This window comes from Dermacentor andersoni, chromosome 2 (assembly GCF_023375885.2).
Source record: "Dermacentor andersoni chromosome 2, qqDerAnde1_hic_scaffold, whole genome shotgun sequence".
Taxonomy (NCBI): Eukaryota; Metazoa; Arthropoda; class Arachnida; order Ixodida; family Ixodidae; genus Dermacentor; species Dermacentor andersoni.
In genome coordinates this window covers 176832100-176858947 of record NC_092815.1, presented here as the reverse complement: position 1 = coordinate 176858947, position 26848 = coordinate 176832100, and the positions used below count along the sequence as shown (strand labels likewise).

The window sequence follows — 26848 nt, the reverse complement described above, 5'->3', positions numbered from 1 at the left end:
TTACGTAACTTCCTGTGTATGGACGTATCATTGTTCTCTACGTGTCATAGATATATTTTGTGAAGTTGGTCCGTCCGATCTGCTCTTCACACTGTATTAACGCCCACGTTGAGGCTCCTGACGGGCAATAATCACCATTCTTTTCGTTACCAACCCACCCTTTATATCCGAGCTCCTGCAATCCCACAGCGTAAGCCACAATACCCAGCCTCGTAAACAAAAGAATTCATTCATTCATTAATTCTGTAGGAGGACGCAGGCCACTACTATGAATGTTAACTTGTTCAACCTTCTATTTTGCCGACTATAATATAGTCTTAACTTTGAGCACTCGTAACCAAGACTTATTGTGTCCTTTGGAGTGTGACGTGACCTTCGCTCTTGCCTTACTTCTGCATCAGCTAAAATAGCGTAAATGTCATTTCACGAGACGAATCTACCGGTACAGCCTTTTCTCTTTAGTGTCTCCCTAATAGGGCTCCATAGGGGTTTGGAGCTTTCGCGTGTCTCTCGCGAACCCAAAAGTGTCTGGGGGGAGGGGGGGGGGGGGGGGTTAGGTCTGCGAACTTCATGAGCGGGGGCCAAATGAGTTTGAGGCTGATTTGTTTTTTCGGTACAGATTATTTAAATGTAGATTCTCGTCCACAGAAAAAATAAAAAATAAAATAAGAAGAAAAGAAGGACACGCAGGTGAAAACAATGGTTACCTTGAAATTCCGCTCCCTCTGAGTTAAGAACAGGCGAAAACCTTGGTGAACCTCCGGAGGGCACGGTGATCAGTTTGCCTAGCTCCTTGACGATTTCCATCTGCGATGTTGGCAATGACAATCAAAGAGTATAACTACAACGAATGTTTCCCGCTACACTATTTTAGCTCACTGTGAACCTCCTCATCCGCAGACCTTTTCAAATGCGGGAAGGGGTGTAGGCGTAACTGAGCGCTTGAAAAGATTTGATTGATTCGTGGAGGTTAACGTCCCGAGGGAAGACCCGGGCCCATGACAGACGCCGTAGGGGCCAGCTCCGGATTAATTTTGCCCAGTTGGGTTTCTGTGATGCACGCCCAATGCGCGGTACACGAGCGTTTTTACATTTCATCCCTATCAAAATGCGGCTGCCGTGGCCGGGATTCGATCCCGCGACCTCAGGCTTAGAAGCCAAACACCATAGCCATTAAGCAACCACAGAAGGCTAGAAGAAATTGCCGCAGCTGCAGCTACGATACGACGAACGATGCTGCGCTAGTTCGTCCCACTTTTACAACGCTATAGCACTTTGCCTTGCGTCAAATTCCCCCCCCCCCCCCCACTGCCCTCCTGCCTTCCTCCTCTCCCTACCCCTCCACTTTATTGCTGTTTAATGTTCGATAATAACTGTCGGTGGATAGAGGCTGCCTATCGGGTGACTAATATTTCACGCTTCGACGCAGGCATAAGCTACACTTTCGTCGGCTTCCCGGAGACCACCAGCTCACGCTACCTCCAGCGGCTATGGTGTTTTCCCTTCTACCTGATGGTCTTCGTCGTCACATTCGGAAGCGAGGTATGTGAATTGTTTGCAAGCCACCGTTATACTTTCTGATGGACACTGCAGCGTGGAAAAAGTAGTTGTAGTTTCGACTCGAAGGGCGATGCGTTGACAAAGAAAGCAATGTGAAAGATTATTGCATGAAGTAAGGCCAGTTTAGTGGTCAGTATCGATTCCAGTAAACAATTGCTTTCGAAATAAATACGCGGGTAGTTACACGACCAAAACACGTAAAATACCGTAAAGACATAAAACACGTAAAACGCGTATAAATACGCGACCAAAACACGTCAGAGTTGATTCGCAGACAGCGAGGACTCGCGATGACAATGCTGCCGTTATGAGCGCGCGTGTCACAAGGAGAACGTTCCACGTGGTCGCATCCGTTACCATTTCACTGTGACGTGCCTCCGAAGCTCGGCAGATCACGTGACCTCCCACATTAAGCACACAGGAAGACATCGCGCAGCGAGGCATCAGCCTTCTCAGCTGACCCTCACATGCTCGCCCTTGCATCAGCAACAGATCACGGGACCTACGCCACTCGGTGTGTGGGTGTCACGTGGGATGGCATGGAGGTTGCGATGACCGGAGCATAGCCTCGAGTGTCCTCGTGATTGCGTTCGCGATCAAGCGAAGCATATAGTTACACTTTGTGTTGCCTTTGCTTTGTAAGTCCATTCCTTTGACCATGCTAATTAGTCCATGGCAGTTTGTTGTGCAGCTAGTCGGATAGGATGGGCATTCGTACGCTTGACACACAGAAGTGCAGCACTACGTCGAAACATTTTTTTAAAATGTTGCCTCGGCTTCGCAAGGGTCCATGTAAGGTAGTTCTGGTACGACGACAACAATAACAACTACAAATGCAACGATGACTATGTTCCTCTCCTCAGCGTGGGCAGATGAATCTCATTCCATGCTGCTTTGTTTCTGAGAAGTTTGCATTCGCTCGGTGATATTGTTTCCATCTCTGTTGGCCTGGTGTTCTTGCATTCGCTGAATGACGTTAGTTCTCGCACGTTTAACAGACAGTTTCCCAGATTGTGGAGCCCTTACCTTATGTTTAAGCACTACAGAAACTGTGTCAGGTATGTGAAAGCTCCTTATCTTTCGTATAGCATGTTCTTTATTTTTTATTTTTATCTGCACCAAATCTTTAAATGTCTGCAGCAAGCAGGACAATTCCAACCTTTGCGCTAAATAACTCGATGAGGCGATCATTCTTCGGAAGAGAAATAAAAATGCACGATTGAATAATTAACATATGTACACTAATTAATACTCCAGTGATTTGCTTCACGGCACACATCTCAGTCTACGTATTGTAACTAGTGAGTATGCAAGGCATGTCGACCTGGAACGAATTATTAGGATGGCACCGGTTTCGGGCTACGCACCGTGAAATTTGTGGCAAAGATGCCGTGTTGTTCCACTTAATTTTAAGAATACGCTGTTTGATACATTGAAACACAAATATAACTGCAACGCCATTACATTTCGTCGTACCCTTTGTAAATAATACCTCAAAACTGGTGTAGTGTAGTTCCGAGAATTCGTTTCAAGCAGATACGCCTTGAGAAATCACCGGATACAGCTCATAAACTTAAACATGTGCCGTAAATAATGAATTAAACAATTAATTCGTACAATTATGTTAATTACACTATGGTTTATTTTGATTTCTCGTAGAAATAATGACCGCCTCATCGAGTAATTTAGCTCAACGGTCAGAATTACGTTAGGTGTCATATGCAATTTTCTTTTAAAATTTGGTGCAGCTATAGAAAGAGCATCTGGCATATCCAATTATGCTGAGAAAGCAACTTCAAAATTTGAGAAGTCGCTAAGCGCGCAAGGGCAGCATGACTAGCTTACACAATTAGTACTACGTTTGCTATTGCCAAATAGAAATAGCGCAAGCACGCAACTCTCCCCCCCAAAAAAAATGAAAAATAAAGAGAAAGCCACCTGCCAAATTCGCATGGCAGAGAGTGACAACTGAACATCCTTAACAAAACCATCTTCCAGGACTCAAGAATTAGACATGCTCGCAAGACGTTAATAGGAGACTCGTTTCATTGATAAAATGTGAGGAAGCTTTAGCTCGGGTGCTCCTATCTAAATACATGTAAAAGGAGAATTCGTTTTTCTCGGCAACCGCTGCACCAAATTTGACGAGGTTTGTTGCATTTAAAGGAAAAGTTTAAGATCTAGTGACTGTTTGTTTCGAATTTTTCAGTTATGTCGTCAATCTTTTATTAAAAATTGGCAAAAGTTAAATATTTTCAGAAAACGAAACTATCAAGTTTACAACTCTGTAACTCAACAAGGAAAAATGATAATACAATTATGTGACTTGTATCTAATAGTACATCCAAAGCGGAAAAAAATTGTTATGTCATACATGAATATAAAAAAAATTGTTAATATGGAAATACAGCTTTTGCAGAACTCTTGTAACCAAAGTAACGAATTAATGTAAGATGTAAAATGACATATCGAGTTTGTCCGCTTTGAGTGATCTAATAGATGTCGTTTACAAAGCCGCGATATCTGTTCTTGATGCAGAGCTATCAATTTGTAAACTTTGTGCTTCTATTTTTTTAGAACGGCCGAATATTTGAAAATATTTTTAACGAAATTCAGGCCGTAAATCGAAATTCCGCTTCCAACAGTCACTGGAATTTACCTTTCTCTCTCAAATGCTACAAATTTTATTAAAATCGGTCGAGGGGATATCTCAGTATAACGTTTCTGCGTTTTACATGTATTTGAATAGTCCGCGTCGGAGTTGGGCCCGAGCTAAAGCTTCCTCTTAAGAAAGAATGTGCTTTATTGCGTGTCTGCAGGAAAAGGGGAAAGAAAGGGGAGGAGGGGGGGGGTTAAGGTCTGCAGATGGTGCCGGGATCAGCAGACGGATATTTTTCCTTTCATGAAAGGCCCCTTATTTTAGCCGATTCCTTCGCAGCACCTTCTGCTCAACCCTTAGCGCTTCGCACACTCCCGGTGCTCTCTTTCTGACGTGCGCAGACCTGCCTGGTCGGAGGTTTCCTCGGCAGCCTGAAGGACAACTACCCAGCGCTGCGCAGCCGCCCGACACTGACTGCGGTGCTTGCGTGCGTCGCCGGCTTCGCTCTAGCGGTGCCCTTTACTTTTCAGGTACTGAACTCGCGCAAGCTGCGTTTCGCAGCACCCCGCATCAGCCAACTGCAACAGCGCGAGTAGTTTGTCGAAAAATGGGCGTGTGAAAGAAAGTCTCGGCACACACCCACACACAAAAGAAGTTCGTAAGCAGACAGTGCAAAACTATAAGGTGTGAGAAATAAGCAATAGATTTCGTAAATTTATGCTAGCGGCATCCCGAGCAGGGTTTATTTAGTAGTCGTAGGGGGGAAATAGCAGCTGTGGAAACACGTATGTCACCATAGACGAGCTAGAACATAGATAATTAAAAAAATAATATAATGAAAGGTGTGTATGATGGACTTGGCTCAGCTGTGGCATACTGTTTCAGCAGATCCTGTGATTTGCGAAGTTTTTTTGTAGCGATTGGTACAATCACGGTGTTGGGAAATAAGGTTGAGGTGGGTCTATGAGGGCCGTGACATCTAGTCGAGGAACAATGAATAGTTATTTCACGGTATGCATATAGAGTGGTCAGTATGCAACTCAAAAATTGTTGTAGATTGGAACGGCTTCTTTTTTGCTCAATAAATTGTTAGACAATCATTTATAATCGGTTGCATTGCTTTAAAACGATAATAGCTGACGAATGAGCGCGAAGCTGTGGGTTGCATAAGACACTTTTGTTGACATGCCATCACAACGCAGGTGAAACTGCGGTTTGCAAAACTACCTCCTCCCTGTGTGTTTTTAACCCAACGTTTGGCTTTCGCTCATACATGTCCTCGTCACACCATAAACTTCGAGGTGCCCTAGAAGGCAGATTACGTGAAGATGAAAACTCTTCGCTGAGGGGTTCGCACACGATTTTACGGGACAAGTACGGTTTGTCTCTTCTGGCATCAATCGAGTGACTGATGACAATTTGATTGTCATTGGTCTATTACTCCAGTAATTATGAGGGTAATCAGATCTTTTTTTTAAATACCTGTCACATAATTCTCGAGTGGTTTAGTGGTCCATCGCAAGGTGGCACCATATGTTGGCTCAAATATATTTCAACGATTGCCATTACGGCCAAGCACATCGATGATATTTCACCCTCCGCACAACTACAGACGTCTTATATTGGTGAGTGGCCCGTGCGTTTTTCTTCTGTAGTTGTCATGATTTGTTTGTCATGATGTCATGATCGCCCATTTGGATTCTTCTCTAAAAGAGATAGAGCTTTTTTTCTGTAAATATGTTAAGGAGCTTCGTTTCTCTGTTTCACTCGTTTTCCTGGTCGGTGGTTGGGGACCGGAATTTCACCGCCAATACAAAGGACGCGCGTTCTTGTGTAAGTTGTGGTGGAGCATATTCCTCGCCGGACGCCAACAGCAAATATGTCAGACAGCTTGCAACGCCGCTGGCGGCACTGCTCATCATGCTAGCGTCGTGAGACTCCTGGCAACTGCCAGGGCGCTGTTTCTGCTGCGCGGCAGCGATTGCATCGCGCGCTACGTTGTGGCAACATGTCGCCCGCACGTGTTGCTAGAACACCGTCGGAAGAGCTTCAGCACAGAGATAAACCTTCAAACCAGGCACGTACGCGGGATTTTTTTTCGAGGGGGGGGGGGGGGCAACCCAAGGTAACTTCTATGCAATTAAGGGGGAGGGTACTTTACTAGTACAAATGTGAATACCGTCCACCATTCGACATAAAAACGCGTAAACCCACAAAAGAGAAATGAAATAAGGGGCCGTATAACGTAAAACTGTTCCGATATGTTATTCCAATCTCCTGTCGTCAAATTTGCGTAACCGCCGACGCAAGCATCGAAGGGTCACCCGCAGGGTTGTCTGAACAAACCAATCAAATGCTCTCCTCGTTCATAGGAGGTCAATTTTTTTTGCTTGAAAAACAAATAACATTGCCATGCACTGTGCGGCTTGTCTTATCTAATTGGCTCACAAGTGGTGATGAGCATGCTCAAGTGGAGAGGGATTCGATGAGACCGAGCCGCTGCACTGAATATCGATAACCGGATGAAGAGAGAGCGGTGCCAGCGTCTGCGATAGGTTCGCTTTCTCTTCGCTTGCGGTGGTTCCTCGACGTCGCGACGGCATGCAACGGAAGCTTAAGAATGACGCTAAAACAGATCTTCAGCAAAGAAGAGTTGGCAGAACGAGGTCGTAAACCTGCCGAAAGTTCTCGAAAACGTTACACGGCCACGCAAAATGTTTTATTACAGGCAAATAAACCCATGCTCTCCGGCACGGGTGAGCTATAGCCAGTGCGGGAGCGATCGGCGGCAGCCACCTTTTATTCCTTTCGGAACGGGGCAGTCTGCGGCTATTCAGAAGAAAATTCACTTTTGTTCGGCATATTAATGCATTTTTAACGTGTACACGTCGCTTTGACTCGGTAAGTTTTTGCGGTTTTGGGACGATGCGTGAGAGGCAGGTGAAGTGGGTGCAGCCCGAAAACTTTTGACCAATAGCCCAGGGCTAATGGCGGAAAGGCGTCGAATCAGAAATAACTATTTTTGTTTTGTTCGGTCAAATTATGCGTAATCAGTGTGTACACGTCATATCTGAGTTATTTATTTATTTATTTACTTATACATACTGCAGCCCCTTTATGGGGCTATTGCAGGAGTGGGTTAGACAGAAGAAGTCATACAAAAAAGAAAACAAGTAAGCAACAACGTATTAAAAATTCATAAGAAATAAGGCAGATGACACAAATGAAACTCAAAATAACAGCAACACTGAGAGTCAGTACAAAACCGAGAATGATTCAATATACTGTAACAACAAGAAAACACATAAAATCAGGTGTAGTTAACTTTTAACAGGAAATCGTTTAATGGCAGTGACCTTACTGTTACGGGAATTAAGTTCTAGAATTCAATAGTACGTGGGAAAAAGCTGTATTTAAATTTATTAGATCGGGCAAAATAAGGCTTAATATTAAGGCTATTAAGGCTGGAGACAAGGCAGTTGGGGAATACGGCATAGGCACTAGGAATAGGCACTATGCACTATGCACTATGGCATAGGCACTATGGAGAGTTATTAGTAGAGTTTGCGGAACAGAATAATATGCGGATAATGAATACCTTCTTCCGCAAGCGGGATAGGCGAAAGTGGACGTGGAGGAGCCCGAACGGCGAGACCAGATATGAAATAGACTTCATACTCTGCGCTAACCCTGGCATCATACAAGATGTGGACGTGCTCGGTAAGGTGCGCTGCAGTGACCACAGGATGGTAAGAACTCGAATTAGCATAGACTTGAGGAGGGAACGGAAGAAACTGGTACATAAGAAGCCGATCAATGAGTTAGCGGTAAGAGGGAAAATAGAGGAATTCCAGATCAAGCTACAGAACAGGTATTCGGCTTTGACTCAGGAAGAGGACCTTAGTGTTGAAGCAATGAACGACAATCTTGTGGGCATCATTAAGGAGTGTGCAATAGAAGTCGGCGGTAACTCTGTTAGACAGGATACCAGTAAGCTATCGCAGGTGACGAAAGACCTGATCAAGAAACGCCAATGTATGAAAGCCTCTAACCCTACAGCTAGAATAGAACTGGCAGAACTTTCGAAGTTAATCAACAAGCGTAAGACAGCTGACATAAGGAAGTATAATATGGATAGAATTGAACAAGCTCTCAGGAACGGAGGAAGCCTAAAAGCAGAGAAGAAGAAACTAGGAATTGGCAAGAATCAGATGTATGCGTTAAGAGACAAAGCCGGCAATATCATTACTAATATGGATGAGATAGTTCAAGTGGCTGAGGAGTTCTATAGAGATGTATACAGTACGAGTGGAACCCACGATGATAATGGAAGAGAGAATAGTCTAGAGGAATTCGAAATCCCACAAGTAACGCCGGAAGAAGTAAGGAAAGCCTTGGGAGCTATGCAAAGGGGGAAGGCAGCTGGGGAGGATCAGGTAACAGCAGATTTGTTGAAGGACGGTGGGCAGATTGTTCTAGAAAAACTGGCCACCCTGTATACACAATGCCTCATGACCTCGAGCGTACCGGAATCCTGGAAGAACGCTAACATAATCCTAATCCATAAGAAAAGGGACGCCAAAGACTTGAAAAATTATAGACCGATCAGCTTACTGTCCGTTGCATACAAAGTATTTACTAAGGTAATTGCAAATAGAATCAGGAACACCTTAGACTTCCGTCAACCAAAGGACCAGGCAGGATTCCGTAAAGGCTACTCAACAATAGATCATATTCACACTATCAATCAGGTGATAGAGAAATGTGCGGAATATAACCAACCATTATATATAGCTTTCATTGATTATGAGAAAGCGTTTGATTCAGTCGAAACCTCAGCAGTCATGGAGGCACTGCGGAATCAGGGTGTAGACGAGCCGTACGTAATAATACTGAAAGATATCTATAGCGGCTCCACAGCCACTGTAGTCCTCCATAAAGAAAGCAACAAAATCCCTATAAAGAAAGGCGTCAGGCAGGGAGATACGATCTCTCCAATGCTATTCACAGCATGTTTACAGGAGGTATTCAGAGACCTGGATTGGGAAGAATTGGGGATAAGAGTAAATGGAGAATACCTTAGTAACTTGCGCTTCGCTGATGATATTGCCTTGCTTAGTAACTCAGGCGACCAACTGCAATGCATGCTCACTGACCTGGAGAGGCAGAGCAGAAGGGTGGGACTAAAAATTAATCTGCAAAAAACTAAAGTAATGTTTAACAGTCTCGGAAGGGAACAGCAGTTTACGATAGGTAGCGAGGCACTGGAAGTGGTAAGGGAATACATCTACTTAGGACAGGTAGTGACTGCTGATCCGGATCATGAGAGTGAAATAACCAGAAGAATAAGAATGGGCTGGGGTGCGTTTGGCAGGCATTCTGAGATCATGAACAGCAGGTTGCCATTATCCCTCAAGAGAAAAGTTTATAACAGCTGTGTCTTACCAGTACTCACGTACGGGGCAGAAACCTGGAGGCTTACGAAAAGGGTTCTACTTAAATTGAGGACGACGCAACGAGCTATGGAAAGAAGAATGATAGGTGTAACATTAAGGGATAAGAAAAGAGCAGATTGGGTGAGGGAACAAACGCGCGTTAATGACATCTTAGTTGAAATCAAGAAAAAGAAATGGGCATGGGCAGGACATGTAATGAGGAGGGAAGATAACCGATGGTCATTAAGGGTTAGGGACTGGATTCCGAGGGAAGGGAAGCGTAGCAGGGGGCGACAGAAAGTTAGGTGGGCAGATGAGATTAGGAAGTTTGGAGGGTCAACATGGCCACAATTAGTACATGACCGGGGAAGTTGGAGAAGTATGGGAGAGGCCTTTGCCCTGCAGTGGGCGTAACCAGGCTGATGATGATGATGATGACTCCTACTTGTCCGAGGAATGTCTGAAGGAATATATATGGGATGTGAGACACGATAAGAAAAATTGACGATGCCATGCAGAAACTTCAATGACTCAATGTGACGGCGTATGGATAAAGGGGTTAGGTTCAAAGAAGATAAGGCACGAGAGGGTGAAAAATAGTGAGCATAGCGACGATATATGAACCTAATAGATTTGCGTTGTATGCTCTCAATGGAGTTAATGTAGCGCTGCTTAAGAGGGTTCTAGACAGGAGGAGCATAATCTAGGATTGGGCGAATTAAATTTTGATACATTAGTAGCTTAGTTTCCTTTGGAGAATTGGTGAAATTGCGCCTCAAATACTCGAGCTTCTGGATTGCTTTAGTGCAAATGAAATTAATGTGTTTTGACCAGGACATGTTAGTGGTAAATATGACGCCAAGAGACTTGTATTCCGAGACCCTGTGCAAGGATAGGTCGTTGAAAGTGTAATTGATCAATGAAGGAGAGGCACTATTAGAAAATGACATTATCACAGTTTTAGTAAAATTTACTTTCATTTGCCAAGTGCTGCACCAGGTACAGAAGCTGACAAATAAGGAATTTAGTTCAAGATGATCTTCTGGTGTGCTAATCACGCGATACAAAACACAGTCGTCCGCATAAAGGCGTATGTGTGAAGTGACGTTTCGAGGTAAGTTATTAATGTATAGTAGAAATAGTAAAGGACCAGGCACCGACCCTTGGGGTACAACAGATGACAAGTCAACAGAAGAAGAATTAGTTGAATTATAACATACGAATTGTGACCGATGAGAAAGAAAACTGACAATCCAGCTAACCAAGTGAGAATTTTTCAAGATCATGTTAAGCTTTATTAAGAGATTAGAATGCAGTACAGTATCGAATGCCTTGGAAAAATCTATAAATATAGTGTCGACCTGGGTGCCGATATCAAGGGCGCATAGAATGTCGTGTGAGAATTCAACTTGTTGTGTTAAGGTGTTGAAACCTTTCCTAAAACCGTGCAGAAAGCACGTTATTAGATTCCAGAAATTCCATTATATGTTTGTGAATTATGTGCTCCAGCATCTTACATGAATATGATGTTAATGAAATAGGTCTATAATTAGATAAGAGCTGTTTATTACCAGATTTGAATAATAGATGTACTTTGGCCAGCTTACATGAGAATGGAACAATACCGGTATTGAGGGACTTTTGAAAGATGATGGTTAGTTATCGAGCAGACAACAATGAATAACGAACGGGAAAATAATTAGTTATAGACCAGAACACGCTAGCCTCGCACCCAGACTAACCGAACGCATACTCTCGCACCCGGATTGCCCGGTCGACCAGCACCATTTTGTACTGGGCTGCCAAAGTGTGTTCGCCGGCGACCAGTAGACATGGCAAGCGCCAGCTCTAGGACTCCAAAGTGCGGAAATGTGCCCGTTTACGCGGATACAAAGTACAAGAAGTCATCTGGGCATCACTGCGTCGTGTTGGGATGCCAAAACAACCAGCGCAAAAGGAGCAGGTTACTTAGCTCTGTTTGCGAAGAGCACAACACACGTAGGGAATCCTGCCGGTGCGGTGTTTTCAGGCTGCACCGATTTCCATCCGCAACGAAGAATGACAAGCTGCGCCACGGGTGGGTAGCTGCAGTGAATAGGAAGAACTACCAACCCAGTGGAAATGCACGAGTGAGTATTCGATCTGTGTATATTTTGGTGCCAAGTTCAACTTTGCGCCCTACGAACGTAATATGTGTAACACGCAGGTTTGCTCCGAGCACTTTCTGGACAACAAGCCTACAGAGCAGAGTCCCGCGCCGATGCTTCGCCTTGGCTATAACAAAAAGGCAAGCCTTTTCGTGTTTACATTCAGGCAGCGCTCCCGACGGTTAAGCGGAACAGTTGAGTTTGCGGTTAGCGATACTTGCAGCTGGTGCACGGCATGACCATTAAGCGTAGGCAATAGTATGTTGCCCTGCTGGTGAGCGTTATTGCTAATGAAAGTAAACCGAAGTCTGCTCGTCACGTAGCATGCGTCCACAAAAACGTAAGCGACGATTGCTCGTCGCCGAAGGTGTTCTTGCAGCGCGCGTGTCTTTACGAGCTGGTGTTGCAGGTGTCATTCGTAACGAAATCATTTGAGCCTCCTGAGCTCTAAACTGCGTGCGGGCTGTTATGCGGGGCCAAGCGCAAAATTTTTCCGTTCATATGGCGACGAAAATAGGGTGATTAATTATTGTTGTATTCTGTAACAAAATTTTGCTCGTTCTCACCAGTTCTTTTTTTTTTACTGTTTTCTTTTCTAAGGGAGCGCCAACAATCCGATATGGCCTCGCACAAGCGAAACAGGCCTGATACCAGGTAGCTGCAGTTGGTGGGGCTAATTTCTTGGAATGCAGGTGCGGTTGTTGTCTTGTACCAAAGGGGTCCCTGATGATGCAGCTTTAAGTAGGGATGGTAATTTTATGTGACCTGTCATGGTTTGTGCAACTGTACAACACCTGCAACTGTCATGCTCGCCCTGTTACACGGGCTTTGACTGCACATGTAGTTGAACATTATAACTACTGTAGTTGTGCAGGTTTAGCATCATATGCTGCTTGTTCGAGTGCTGTAGGCTTCTGTTCTGAATGTTGTACTCTTAAGTGGTTCCACGATACAATTGGCCTGGTGTATTTTCTATTTCATTTTGAGAGGACTTTATATCTTCGCAGCAGTGATGGCATGGGAAAGAACTACAGCCCTTCTTACTATAACATCTATTTTGCTTTCAATGTGCAGGTGGTGAAGGGCAGGCGTCTGCTAATCAGGCAGGCTGTAAGCCCAGTCAAACGACCTCGCCAGTTGGTTGCCAAACGCGGCCAACCCAGTAGTGACCATGACAAACAAGACCAAATTGAAAGTGCAGAGGAGAATGTTCTGCGTGCTTTAATAATATATGACACAAACACAGTGCTGTAAATTCCTTCACAGGTTACGTGCCAAAAAGCTCACACGTGTTCTAGTATAAAGCGCGCGGTTTGTACAAACGTAATAGCGTACATACCCGACGTATTCGCTTCTGCAGTCTGCACAGCACTCAGTGTGGCTATTGCGGACTTGCATGAGGTCTTGAAGTTTGATTGAATCGAGACAGCGAAAATGACAGGTTAGAAAAAACGCGAAACACGCCTTGCGCCCAACTAAAGAAGCCCAAGTTTCGCTTTCGCGCCGGTTCGTATCTCCCGGCGTGGCAGCCCAGGCCTGCTACTTCGCGGCGCTTGGGATAGATGGCGCGGCCGGCGCTCATCAATATGGCGGCGCGCTTTGAATTCACGGTGTTCTGGTGTATACCATCAGGAACAGTCAATTTTTTAGTGTAACTGTAGTATTAGGTTCAGTACACCATGCTCAATAATCATGATATCAGTAATCGGGGTTGCCACTTTAGGAGGGTCAAAGGATGGAATTTCCTGGGTATCTGATGAAAACACAGATTTAAAGTAGGCATTAAAAGCATTAAAAGATGGGGAGCTATCGCGGTTTTCGTAACGTCGTGCGACAGACAGATGAAGTGGGGGTGGTCCAAAAAAGTTCTTGGCCAACCGCGGTGGGCTGATTGCAGAATTGGAATAGTTTTACGTTATAGCGCCCAAGGTGTATTCTACAGTTACGCCCTGTGCGATACACCTCTCCTTTACTTGGCAAACAAGGAACTGCGTCAAATGGGCTTACGCAGGAAAGAAGCGCAGGAAGAACACTGCCAAGGACAAGTACAGAAGCCAAAGTGTAAAATAAGGATTACTTTAGTCGAACACAACTAAAAAAGCAGCAGTTGGCAAACAAGGCGCCAAGAACCGCGCGGGGTTGTGTTACTTCGCCAGCCAATCACAGAAGTAAACAAAATTGTCGTCACGCGGCCTATTCAGAATGGCGCGTACTTGATACCTCCGGAGTATCTGCTGTTCTTGAAGAGTCTTTTCATCGGCAGAAGCAATCAGGTGTGCAACAGACATGGACAAAGTCTATGGAGTCCGAGCATTTTATTCTCCAAAAGTCTGCGGTGCCGTTCATTTCACTGCTGAACCCGTTTTACTCAAGAAGCTTCACTGCCAACTAAAGTGAAACTTGACAATTAATAGTTGCAGCAAAGCAAACATGTTATTTCAGTTCAATAAAGAATTAGAGTATGGCCATTCCACTATAATAGGTGAAGCAAAAGGTAAAAAATTACGCGCTAATAATTTTTTTGTGTTTGCCGCCTTATTTGGGTAACAGAAAAAGTTTGAAGTACGAATTATTTGCAGCCTCCCGGAGGAACAGTGGCTGGCGGTTATGAGGGCGTGGGCGGGGCTTCACTGCAGACTTATATTGTATTCAACTATAGCAGCGTTTTTTTTAAGAATCTCTGGAAGAACTATAGAGAAATATATATTTGCGGAACCATCAAAGTTCTTTTGGATCCCTCGTTTATGCTCTACCAAGTTAAGTGCCGCAAACGACTCGTATTGTTATTTGGGAAGTTACGTAAGGATGCGTGGCTGCCAGACCAGTACAACTTCGTAGGGCGCAGGACGCTGCGATTCTAGACGTACTACGCCCACCGCGGAAGCTTAGAAAGACACTTACATAAGCACAGCAGAGAAGTGGCTACATCAGGCGGCTTGACTGATAACTGTAGAAGCGTCATTCAAAACATACAGAATTGTTTCCTACTATCGCAACGTGTTACTAGGGAGGGGGGGGGGGGGGGGGGGGGGGCGTTGCAACGTGGTTTGTTACAGCCGCTGCAACAAACCACGTTGCAAAGTCTGCGCTCATATAACGCCTACATTGACTGCCACCAGCACAGCCAGCCAATTCATGTTCACTATTAAAGGCAGTTTCAACTGTGATTCATATAACGTGGTGTACTTGCTCGAGTGCGGCACTTGCCACATGCAATACATAGGCCAGACTGAAACACCTTTCAGGATCCGGTTTAACAACGACAGGTCGCATGCCAAATCCCAACCAAATCTACCACTCTCGAAACATGTAAACATGCCGGGCCACTCATTTAATAATCTCAAAGTAACAATACTCGAATCTGGATTCCGCGCCAACCATGACCGCGAGCTTCGCGAATCTTACCTGATTCACAAATTTAACACTGTCTCGTCCGGAATAAATGAAAACAAAGGAAAACTAACCTGTCTAACTTTAGACTGAGCACAAGTATACACCTCCCACACAGTGTACACACATGATTTCAGCGCTTTTTTCTGTCTTTCATTACATGTGGCTTTTTTGACGTATTTCGCTGTGGCTTAAAGTTGTACGCTTAACATCTCAATTTTTAGATAATTCGAGGTTGCACTGAAGATACCATGTGCTAAACATCACGCCTTTGTATTTGCATGTATAAGTCATTTTGCTTTCACTTCATATAACCATGGTAACCGCTGGCACTTACTTGAGAGTCATGTTTGTATGTATTGTATCGTGAACACATCTGCATTTCATTTTTTGTATATTCCAAAATGCGTGTCATTGATAATCATTTATAATGCGCAATAATAATGATTTATGATGCGCAGTGTATGGTCTAGTCAGTGCAGATAGCGCGCCCTCTGCTCGCGATACGGTGCCTTTAAAGCTGTGTATGTGTTGTACATGCGTTACTGTACTCTGACGAAGGCTGGTCCACCAGCCGAAAACGTTAAGTAAAAGAAGTCTTCCAAAAAGTTCGTCGTCTCTTTCCTGCGTATGTTACGTCGGGTCCTGCGTGCTTAACTTTGAAGAAAGCGCATATATATATATATATATATATATATATATATATATATATATATATATATATATATATATATATATATATATATATATATATATATATATATATATATATATATATATATTTCCGCCACCAGCGAGCTATACGCACGGCTTCCTCGTCTGCAGGGAGGCCTCTACTTGATCGAGCTGTTCGATGGCATCGTGTACGGAGACCTGATACCGTGGATGGGCATCGCCGAGGTTCTTTCCATCGCCTATGGATATGGTGAGAGTTGCGCACACAACGGTGAATGAAGTGCCCCTGTGACATATATAGCGACCTGGCGCATTTCTTTTTTTGCAAAATATGCAGTGGCGGTGAAATTGTGTTCCAATGCGAAACCGCTACGAGAGACTGCGACGCGACAGCACCGAGTAGCAGGATGAAAGAAGAACAAATGGCTGTTATTGATGTACCTACTTACGCAGCATGATTCGTACCTTCTTTATCAAGAAGGTTATTTCTATGTCACTAACTGTCGAGGACAGTCAATGTGCTTTGGTGTCAATTTTTACGTAGAATGATGTGGGACTTTCTTCAAGTTATTCCCACATCCTTTAGACCAGTGTCCTCCTCTCATCTCGTTAAAAGATATATTGTGAAATTTGAGCGTAGAATAAATGCTTTAAGACTCTTCGAAGGAAGTGTTCTTAGAGGGCTTTCCAACTTACCGGGTGCAGTGTGGGTGGCAACAGCACGTGCCGCGACTAGCCGAACGGGGCCGAACGTGGCCGCACGCGAACGTGACCATTCGCGTGCGGTAGAAAAGGAGCCAGAGACCGGTGGACGACCGTCGGTCACATTCATAGGTCATTTCCGAGGCAGTCATACAAACAGGAGACAAGTTCGCCGGAAGATGGAGGCTTAGAGTGGTTAGGAGTGGTTTAACAAGGAATGTCGCTGCGAGAGAGAGAGGGGCACAGAGGAAAGGCAGGGAAGTTAACCAGACGCACGTCCGGTTCGCTACCCTGCATGCACTAGAGGCGAGAATATAAAGAGACGAAAAGGGGGAAAGAGGGTAGAGAGAGAGAGCACAAGCAACTGCATTTCCTTAACCGCGCTTATGTGTAAGCGTGCTCACTCGGGAAGGAGGCGACCACATTCACGGCGCTCCTCCGCTCCTCAGGCTGTGACCGGCTGCGGAACGACATCTACTTCATGTTCGAGAAGCATCCGCCATGGTTCCTCCCGTTCTGCTGGCGATACGTGTGTCCACTCGTGCTCGCAGTGAGTGCCACAACGATGAGTCACTTTTTCATCTTCAGTTTGGTGTTTAGTATTTTGCCTTTTCTTTTAACTGCGAAGTGTTTGTACTGTTGCCTTGATCACTGTAATCGTGAGCATGCATGGCGCTACTGATCTTCATCATAATAGTTGTATGCTGAAACGAGCGGAGCTCCACGAAAAACATGTCCCGACAGGCCTTGTCTTAAGCGAACGAATTAAAACGGAATTCTCGAGTCTTATCCGCGACTAGAACGACGATCTGGTTATGAGGCGTGTCGTAAGGGGGGGGGGGGGGAGGGGGGACTTCATATTAATTTTTGACCACCCGGAGTTTTTTAGCGCGCATCTAAATCTAAGCGCAGAGAGTTTTTCGCGTTTCGCCCGCATGGGAAATGCGGCCGCGGCGAGGCGCGAATCGAACCCATGACCTCGAACTCAGCAGTGCATAGACATAGCCACTAACCTACTGCGGCGGGTTACGCGAACGAGTATGGTGCAGCGTACGCCTGGAACAACCAGGCGGAATTGCATAGTATTCCAACTGTCTTCGCATTGTGGTTGCATGACAGATGCATGACAGATAACTGGCTGATGAGGAGGCTTGAGTACTTGCTTTCATCCAAGAAGAGTGCTGGTTTCTGCAACTTAACTAAGCTAATTCTTGCACGCAGCGGCTGCTAGTACTTTGACAGGATTCACCGGAAAAAGAAAATGGCCGCTTTCATTATTGCAGCATTCAGTGTCGGTGCCGTTAGGCGCCTCTGATAGCAGTGGAAGCAATGTGCTTCCGCATTCGCGCTTACAGTGACCAATACAGGTCGTGGCGTAAGGAACTCGTTTACGCAAGGCTTTCGCCTCCAAAAATTGTGCTTCCCCGGACGCGAGAAAGTTGAATTTCGACATAGAAATGAACGAGACTCGGTGTAAATTGAGTATCGTATTACGATGATTTATACCAGGCAAATCAAGACAGAACAGGGCCTATGTGAGACCGCGAACATTGCTGGGGGCATTTTTCGTGCGCGTACGTTTATTTTGCCTTATCTTCATCGCGATAACAACCCGAAACTCTTTAGTAGCCTGTTTCTGACGCTGCGTTGTTCGCAGTAAGCAATTCTGAAAACATAATTAATCAAGTAGAAGGTAGATTCATTATTTGCTCATTTAGCCTCCGTGGCCATAATGAAATTCTAGTGGCATAATACCTATTAAAGTAAGGTTTTATTGCTAACTGATCTCTTACGAACATTGAATACTGCTTGTTCGATCAGATAAAATGAGTGCCTGCACAAAACCGCGCCTTCGTGTACGTGGATTAAGAGTCAATTTATTAAATTTGTGTGAACCTGTGTGAACGTAAAACACGTTCATATAGGTGTAAAATCATAGGACGCTTCGTTGCCATCAGCCATAATCGTAGATTTCAGCGCAATTCGGGGGATGGGGGGGGGGGGGGCGTTTGAAATGCACTACTCATTCATTTCTCGTCGCCAGTGATGATGCAGAAGTATGTCTTATACTTATTCTACCGACTTCTTTTTTTCAAAATACCGGTGGCAGCAAAATTAACCGCTTCATAAATAGTGCCACCTGCACGCAACTTCAAGATACACCAGAAAATATGTTAAATTACAGTTCTGAGTTTACTTCTGAAAATTATCGGACGCGACTTAAGCGAGGGTGAACACAGGACATCAGGAGATTTAAAAAAGAGGTCCTTGGAAGCTTAGAAGCTCGTTGGATTCTAAACTTATGCCAAAAACAAACTGGACTAAGTCCGTGGCTCAACACTTCTATAATGTTCTTCGTCCTTTAAGGTTATGCGGAAACGAGTGCAAAGGAAAAGCACACGTACATCACAACAGACGTGTCCCGCCGCATTTCATGTAAATGGACGTGACAAAGCACACGACTGTGCTTTTCCTACGTCTTCAACACATTTAAAGCAAAATAATAAAGTAAGAACACGCGTGATAGACATTTCGTCCTTTTATTTGGAAAGAAATTGGAAAGAAAGGTCGGACTTTGCGTTTCACAGTGGCTGGTTGGCAGCATGATAAGCGGGAAAATGTGTGCGTACGCTTTATTCCGCCGAGTGACACCATACAAACGTAAAACGAGAATTGCTCGCACTGTTCGTACAAGGACACATGCACCAAGAAATGGAATGAGCTTTTCTTCTTCATGGATATGGCTGTGTGGTGACGATATAAAGGTGCGAATGATATATTCCCGTTATCGAAGCAAGGGGTAACGAACGAGATAATTTCCCGAGGCTCCAAGGCTTCTGGAAATTACGTGCCAGTTTGCAATCTACTGAACAAAAAAGAAAAGAAAAGAGAAAACTACGTTACTTCTGGGCGCGGAAGAAGTGCGATGACCTACGCCTCCGCGCGGGTCCCTCTCTGTACCCGGGATCGTCATTGCGTAACCTTATTCGAAAGACGGAACTTTTATATCGGGAATTGTGGAGCTCCCCCACAAAACTTGTTAAAGGGAACTGTGGCCCTGAGATCGTTCAACTGTAGCATCGGAATGAGTGGTACTAGTACACGTATTTTTCGGATGTTCTCGCTTCTTGCTTCGGACGTATTGTGACGCTATTTATTAGCCTTTATTTATTTCTAAAATCTTAAGCAATGATTTTTGCTTTCTCGACGGGCGAAGGGGCAATAAGTTTCAGCGCACGTGCATAATTATTGGGAGTTGTTGCATTTATACCTTAATATAAAACTAAAGAAAAAAAAGAAAACGATGAATGTGCAACGTTACAAAGTCGTTTGAAGCAAGAAGGACGAAGTTTAGGCAAATGCTCGTATTAAAAATGTTTGTCACGCTGTCTGGGAGGACATATTTGCGCAGCTCCCGCACTTACTAGCCGCAGAGCTTCCTTTGCTCATTTTTGCTGGAAACTCATCTCGCGAATGATATCAGCAAGCGTCTCTGGTCACGTGTGAGCGTTGCCTGCTTGTCATTGAGCATGCGCAGTACGCACTTAAGCTGCACGCTATTGCGCGCACGAGATTACGACGCAGATCAGCGAGACTTTTCGGTGTAGCAATTTCGAGAACTTCGGAGGTAACCAATTATAAAGGCACGAACGAGATGATCGATCAGCGCACGGAGCGCTATGTTGTTAGTGAACCGGGGACCGAATTCACACCATTTTTTTTTTAGTTAGAACTTTCACCTTGCCATTTGACGGCCGCCTTCACTAACGTAGTGTCCAGCCTCATGATTAGCTCAGATTCACACTTACGAACAGGATTCTGGCGGGAGAGCTTTCGTAAGCACTTCGTAAACTGCGCCGGACTTGCCCAGTCGGGCTTACTCAGCCCGGCCACGCACGAAACAAATTATTTCAGCTTACGAAGAGCTTGTATCGCCGGCAAAAAAAAAAAAAAAAAAAAAGACAAGAAACCGAGGAAGCCGTAAGAAAACGTACCGTGGTGCTATACAATTATTGATATTATTTTTTTGCAGGGAAATTAAAAAACTAAAGGGAAGAAGGGAAATGCTTGCACCAGGCTCAAACGAAATTAAAATTTCCGATTGAGGAATGTCATTGAAGAAAGCTATAAGACCAAATATGACCAAGGTTACCTAAAACAAACTGCTGGCCACATTAGCTGGATTAGAACAAAGAACGGAACAACATGCAGAACGATATATACATGTTTTCCCAGCTAATCTGAGCGAAGGTGTACTGTTCAGAGGACTAACAGCACGTTGTCCGCCATCAATGTGGATCAAGTCACACTATTTTCTTTTTTTGGGTTCCGTGTAATTGCATTGTCGAGACCAATGAACGAACTTCGGAATTATTAAATATAGAAGAAAAAAAGAGATCTTCTAAGCAGAAGGTAATAGCGCCTTTTACGAAATATCCGATTCAGTGGTATAATGTTTTTTAACTTGCAAGTTGTTACGTTATAATACTTTTTCATGTCATCATCATCATCATCATCAGCCTAGTTACGCCCACTGCAGGGCAAAGGCCTCTCCCATACTTCTCCAACTACCCCGGTCATGTACTAATTGTGGCCATGTTGTCCCTGCAAACGTCTTAATTTCATCCGCCCACCTAACTTTCTGCCGCCCCCTGCTACGCTTCCCTTCCCTTGGAATCCAGTCCGTAACTCTTAGTGACCATCGGTTATCTTCCCTCCTCATTACATGTCCGGCCCATGCCCATTTCTTTTTCTTGATTTCAACTAAGATGTCGTTTACCCGCGTTTGTTGCCTCACCCAATCTGCTCTTTTCTTATCCCTTAACGTTACACCCATCATTCTTCTTTCCATAGCTCGTTGCGTCGTCCTCAATTTCAGCAGAACCCTTTTCGTAAGCCTCCAGGTTTCTGCCCCATATGTGAGTACTGGTAACACACAGCTGTTGTACACTTTCCTTTTGAGGGATAGTGGCAACCTGCTGTTCATGATTTGAGAATGCCTGCCAAACGCACCCCAACCCATTCTTATTCTTCTGGTTATTTCAGTCTCATGATCCGGATCCGTGGTCACTACCTGCCCTAAGTAGATGTATTCCCTTACCACTTCCAGTGGTTCGCTACCTATCGTAAACTGCTGTTCTCTTCCGAGACTTTTAAACAATACTTTAGTTTTCTGCAGATTAATTTTCAGACCCACCCTTCTGCTTTGCCTCTCCAGGTCAGTGAGCATGCATTGCAATTGGTCTCCTGAGTTACTAAGCAAGGCAATATCATCAGCGAATCGCAAGTTGCTAAGGTATTCTCCATCCACTTTTATCCCCAATTCTTCCCACTCCAGGCCTCTGAATACCTCCTGTAAACATGCTGTGAATAGCATTGGAGATATCGTATCTCCCTGTCTGACGCCTTTCTTTATAGGGATTTTGTTGCTTTCTTTGTGGAGGACTACGGTGGCTGTGGAGCCGCTATAGATATCTTCCAGTATTTTTACATATGGCTCATCTACACCCTGATTCCGTAATGCCTCCATGACTGCTGAGGTTTCGACTCAATCAAACGCTTTCTCGTAATCAATGAAAGCTATATATAAGGGTTGGTTATATTCTGCACATTTCTCTATCACTTGATTGATAGTGTGAATATGGTCTATTGTTGAGTAGCCTTTACGGAATCCTGCCTGGTCCTTTGGTTGACAGAAGTCTAAGGTGTTCCTGATTCTATTTGCGATTACCTTAGTAAATACTTTGTAGGCAACGGACAGTAAGCTGATCGGTCTATAATTTTTCAAGTCTTTGGCGTCCCCTTTCTTATGGATTAGGATTATGTTAGCGTTCTTCCAAGATTCCGGTACGCTCGAGGTTATGAGGCATTGCGTATACAGGGTGGCCAGTTTCTCTAGAACAATCTGACCACCATCCTTCAACAAATCTGCTGTTACCTGATCCTCCCCAGCTGCCTTCCCCCTTTGCATAGCTCCTAAGGCTTTCTTTACTTCTTCTGGCGTTACCTGTGGGATTTCGAATTCCTCTAGGCTATTCTCTCTTCCACTATCGTCGTGGGTGCCACTGGTACTGTATAAATCTCTATAGAACTCCTCAGCCACTTGAACTATCTCATCCATATTAGTAACGATATTGCCGGCTTTGTCTCTTAACGCACACATCTGATTCTTGCCTATTCCTAGTTTCTTCTTCACTGTTTTTAGGCTTCCTCCGTTCCTGAGAGCCTGTTCAATTCTATCCATATTATAGTTCCTGATGTCCGCTGTCTTACGCTTGTTGATTAACTTAGAAAGTTCGGCCAGTTCTATTCTAGCTGTAGGATTAGAGGCTTTCATACATTGGCGTTTCTTGATCAGATCTTTCGTCTTCTGCGATAGCTTACTGGTTTCCTGTCTAACGGCGTTACCACCTACTTCTATTGCGCACTCCTTAATGATGCCCATGAGATTGTCGTTCATTGCTTCAACACTAAGGTCCTCTTCCTGAGTTAAAGCCGAATACCTGTTCTGTAGTTTGATCCGGAATTCCTCTAGTTTCCCTCTTACCGCTAACTCATTGATTGGCTTCTTGTGTACCAGTTTCTTTCGTTCCCTCCTCAAGTCTAGGCTAATTCGAGTTCTTACCATCCTGTGGTCACTGCAGCGTACCTTGCCGAGCACGTCTACATCTTGAATGATGCCAGGGTTCGCGCAGAGTATGAAGTCGATTTCATTTCTAGTCTCACCATTCGGGCTCCTCCACGTCCACTTTCGACTAACCCGCTTGCGGAAAAAGGTATTCATTATTCGCATATTATTCTGTTCTGCAAACTCTACTAATAATTCTCCTCTGCTATTCCTAGAGCCTATGCCATATTCCCCCACTGACTTGTCTCCAGCCTGCTTCTTGCCTACCCTGGCATTGAAGTCGCCCATCAGTATAGTGTATTTTGTTTTGACTTTACCCATCGCCGATTCTACGTCTTCATAAAAGCTTTCGACTTCCTGGTCATCATCACTAGATGTAGGAGCGTAGACCTGTACAACCTTCATTTTGTACCTCTTATTAAGTTTCACAACAAGACATGCCACCCTCTCGTTAATGCTATAGAATTCCTGTATGTTACCAGCTATTTCCTTATTAATCAGGAATCCGACTCCTAGTTTTCGTCTCTCCGCTAAGCCCCGGTAACACAGTACATGCCCGCATTTTAGCACTGTATATGCTTCTTTTGTCCTCCTAACCTCACTGAGCCCTATTATATCCCATTTACTACCCTCTAATTCCTCCAATAACACTGCTAGACTCGCCTCACTAGATAGCGTTCGAACGTTAAACGTTGCCAGGTTCAGACTCCAATGGCGGCCTGTCCGGAGCCAGGTATTCTTAGCACCCTCTGCAGCGTCACAGATCTGACCGCCGCCGTGGTCAGTTGCTTCGCGGCTGCTGGGGACTGAGGGCCGGGGTTCGATTGTTGTATTCATATAGGAGGTTGTGGCCAAGTACTGCACCAGGGTGGCCAATCCTGCTCTGGTGAGAGAGTGCGTTACCGGTTCTGGTCACCGGGATCAGGCCGCACTCCAGGCCTGTTTGTGCAATTTTCTCAACACACGGTTTTTTTTTTGTATTTTCCGGTGGAGAATTGCGCGGCACCGGGATTTGGATCACGGTCCTCTTGTACTGGAGACGGATACTCTACCGTCCCCGTAGGAGTTAAATTAAAAATTAATTTATGGGGTTTTACGTGACAAAACCACTTTCTGATTATGCACGCCGTAGTGGAGGACTCCGAAAATTTCGACCACCTGGGGTTCTTTAACGTGCACCTAATTCTAAGTACACGGGTGTTTTCGCATTTCGCCCCCATCGAAATGCGGCCGCCGTGGTCGGGGTCCGATCCCGCGACCTCGTGCTCAGCAGTCTAACACCATAACCACTGAGCAACCACGGCGGGTCCCGTAGGAGTTGTACGCCTTATTTAACCTACAGTGGTGCCCTATTTGATCAGTCAAGGTGGACCAATCTGAGCTCGGTTATACCGCATGGATGGATGGCACTCGGCTAGAGAACCTGGTATTTATGACCTGCACATGTGAGGCCATACATATTTGAAGATATATATCTTTCTTTTTTTTTTTTAGGAGGGTTCCCGTACAGTGATAAAATAAAGGAAAAGACATTAAAAGAAAGAAAAAAAAAAAGAAAAGAAAGAGGGGCGAAAAGAAAAAGGAACATAACAGGTGATTTGAACTCGTGACCCTTCGATGTTGCCCGGAAAGATAGCTCAGTCGGTTGGTTCGTCAGGCCCCAGGCTACTTTCAAGCGCCACAGCTCCTGCTCCGAGCCTCACACTTACGTGAAAAGAGACTCATGTTGTCCGCGGAAGTGGTCGGAAGGCATACTTTCTAGGAAAAATGGCCGCTCGAGGAGAGGAGCGAACTCGAGCGGCTTTAGAGGCTAGGAAAACTGCCTTAAAATATTTAGACTTGAGGGAAAGCTTCGTTAACAAACTATAACACGGCAATCAGCACTCGAATACGACGAGAGAAATTACTGAGACGTGGAAAATTCCCTTGAAAAAAAATCTGGTTTGCGAGACAAATGCTTGTATGTATTGAACCTCTTAAAAGATGAGGGGGGAAATATGCGCTCACCGAGAGGGCATCGTCAGCACGATACCACCACAAGGCACCTTACAGAGATGTGGAGAGCTTCGCGGCCGGAACGAAGCCTCCCCTCTCCGCCGGCCAAGAGGGGAAAACGCGCTTTCCGATCGCTCAAGGTTGCGCGGACAAAGCATAACTCTAGCGTCTAGGAAAAGCTTAACCAGGTGCGATGGCGGCACGCATAGCGTGGGAAGCTAGCCGCCAGAATAACTATACCAAGGACTGCTGCTGACGAGGGCGAAATACCTTCGTGTAATTATAATAACCCTAATAGGACTACTTTCGAAAGAAAAAAAAAAGGAAACGGCCCAGAGGGCTATACTACGTGAGCTATGACTGATAGTTTTCTATATATATATAGATGTATATATATATATATATATATATATATATATATATATATATATATATATATATATATATATATTCATCTCATCTATGGGATCGCATGCGCGCGCTGTTGCTTTGTCTCTGCGTGTAGTAGTTAAGAGAGCCAGTTTAAGGGCGGAGAAGAAGAAAGGAAAGAAAAGCAAAAACTGCGGCGCCGTGGTTTTAAAGCGCACCCGTGGTAGAGAAACGGAATGCGATATAAGCATGCGTAGCCATGATACGCACACGACAAACTGCCTTAACATATTTAGACTTGAGGGAAAACTTCGGTAACAAACGATAGCACAGCAATCAGCACTCGAATATAATTATAACCCTAATACTAATTGTAAATATTCATCTCATCTATAGGATCTAATGCGCGCGCTGTTGCTTTGTTCTGTGTGTAGTAGTTAAGAGAGCCAGTTTAAGGGCGGAGAAGAAGGAAGAAAAGGAAAGTCTCTGAAGCAAAATTACAGCGCCGTGGTTTTAAAGCGCACCCGTGGTAGAGAAACGGAAGGCGATATAAGCGTGCGTGGCCATGATACGCACACGACAAACTGCCTTAAAATATTTAGACTTGAGGGAAAGCTTCGTTAGCAAACGATAGCACGGCAATCAGCACTCGAATATAATTATAACCCTAATAATAATTGTAAATATTCATCTCATCTATGGGATCTAATGCGCGCGCTGTTGCTTTGTTCTGTGTGTAGTAGTTGAAAGAGCCAGTTTAAGGGCGGAGAAGTGGGAAGGAAAGGAAAGTCTCTGAAGCAAACTTGCAGCGCCGTGGTTTTAAAGCGCAACCGTGGTAGAGAAACGGAAGGCGATATAAGCGTGCGTGGCTATGATACGCACACGACAAACTGCCTTAAAATATTTAGACTTGAGGGAAAGCTTCGTTAGCAAACGATAGCACGGCAATCAGCACTCGAATATAATTATAACCCTAATACTAATTGTAAATATTCATCTCATCTAAAGGATCTAATGCGCGCGCTGTTGCTTTGTCTCTGCGTGTAGTAGTTGAGAGAGCCAGTTTAAGGGCGGAGAAGTGGGAAGGAAAGGAAAGTCTCTGAAGCAAACTTGCAGCGCCGTGGTTTTAAAGCGCAACCGTGGTAGAGAAACGGAAGGCGATATAAGCGTGCGTGGCCATGATACGCACACGACAAACTGCCTTAAAATATTTAGACTTGAGGGAAAGCTTCGTAAACAAACTATAACACGGCAATCAGCACTCGAATACGACGAGAGAAATTACCAGTAAAATACTGAAAGCACTTCCTTGTCTACCCGTTTGCGCGGCGCGATCGCAGAACTCTGA

The 26848-nt window shown here is 44.7% G+C and overlaps 1 protein-coding gene across 1 annotated transcript in view; it reads left to right on the top strand.

Annotated features, from left to right (window-relative positions):
• LOC126540867 (sodium- and chloride-dependent betaine transporter-like) overlaps positions 1–26848 on the top strand; it is a 53946-nt gene that overhangs the window by 18880 nt on the left and 8218 nt on the right. Inside the window, exons 7-10 of the mRNA XM_055076427.2 lie at positions 1430–1542; positions 4561–4689; positions 15957–16056; positions 16958–17058. Coding sequence (XP_054932402.2) covers positions 1430–1542; positions 4561–4689; positions 15957–16056; positions 16958–17058 — 443 coding nt within the window. The remainder of the gene's footprint in view (positions 1–1429; positions 1543–4560; positions 4690–15956; positions 16057–16957; positions 17059–26848) is intronic.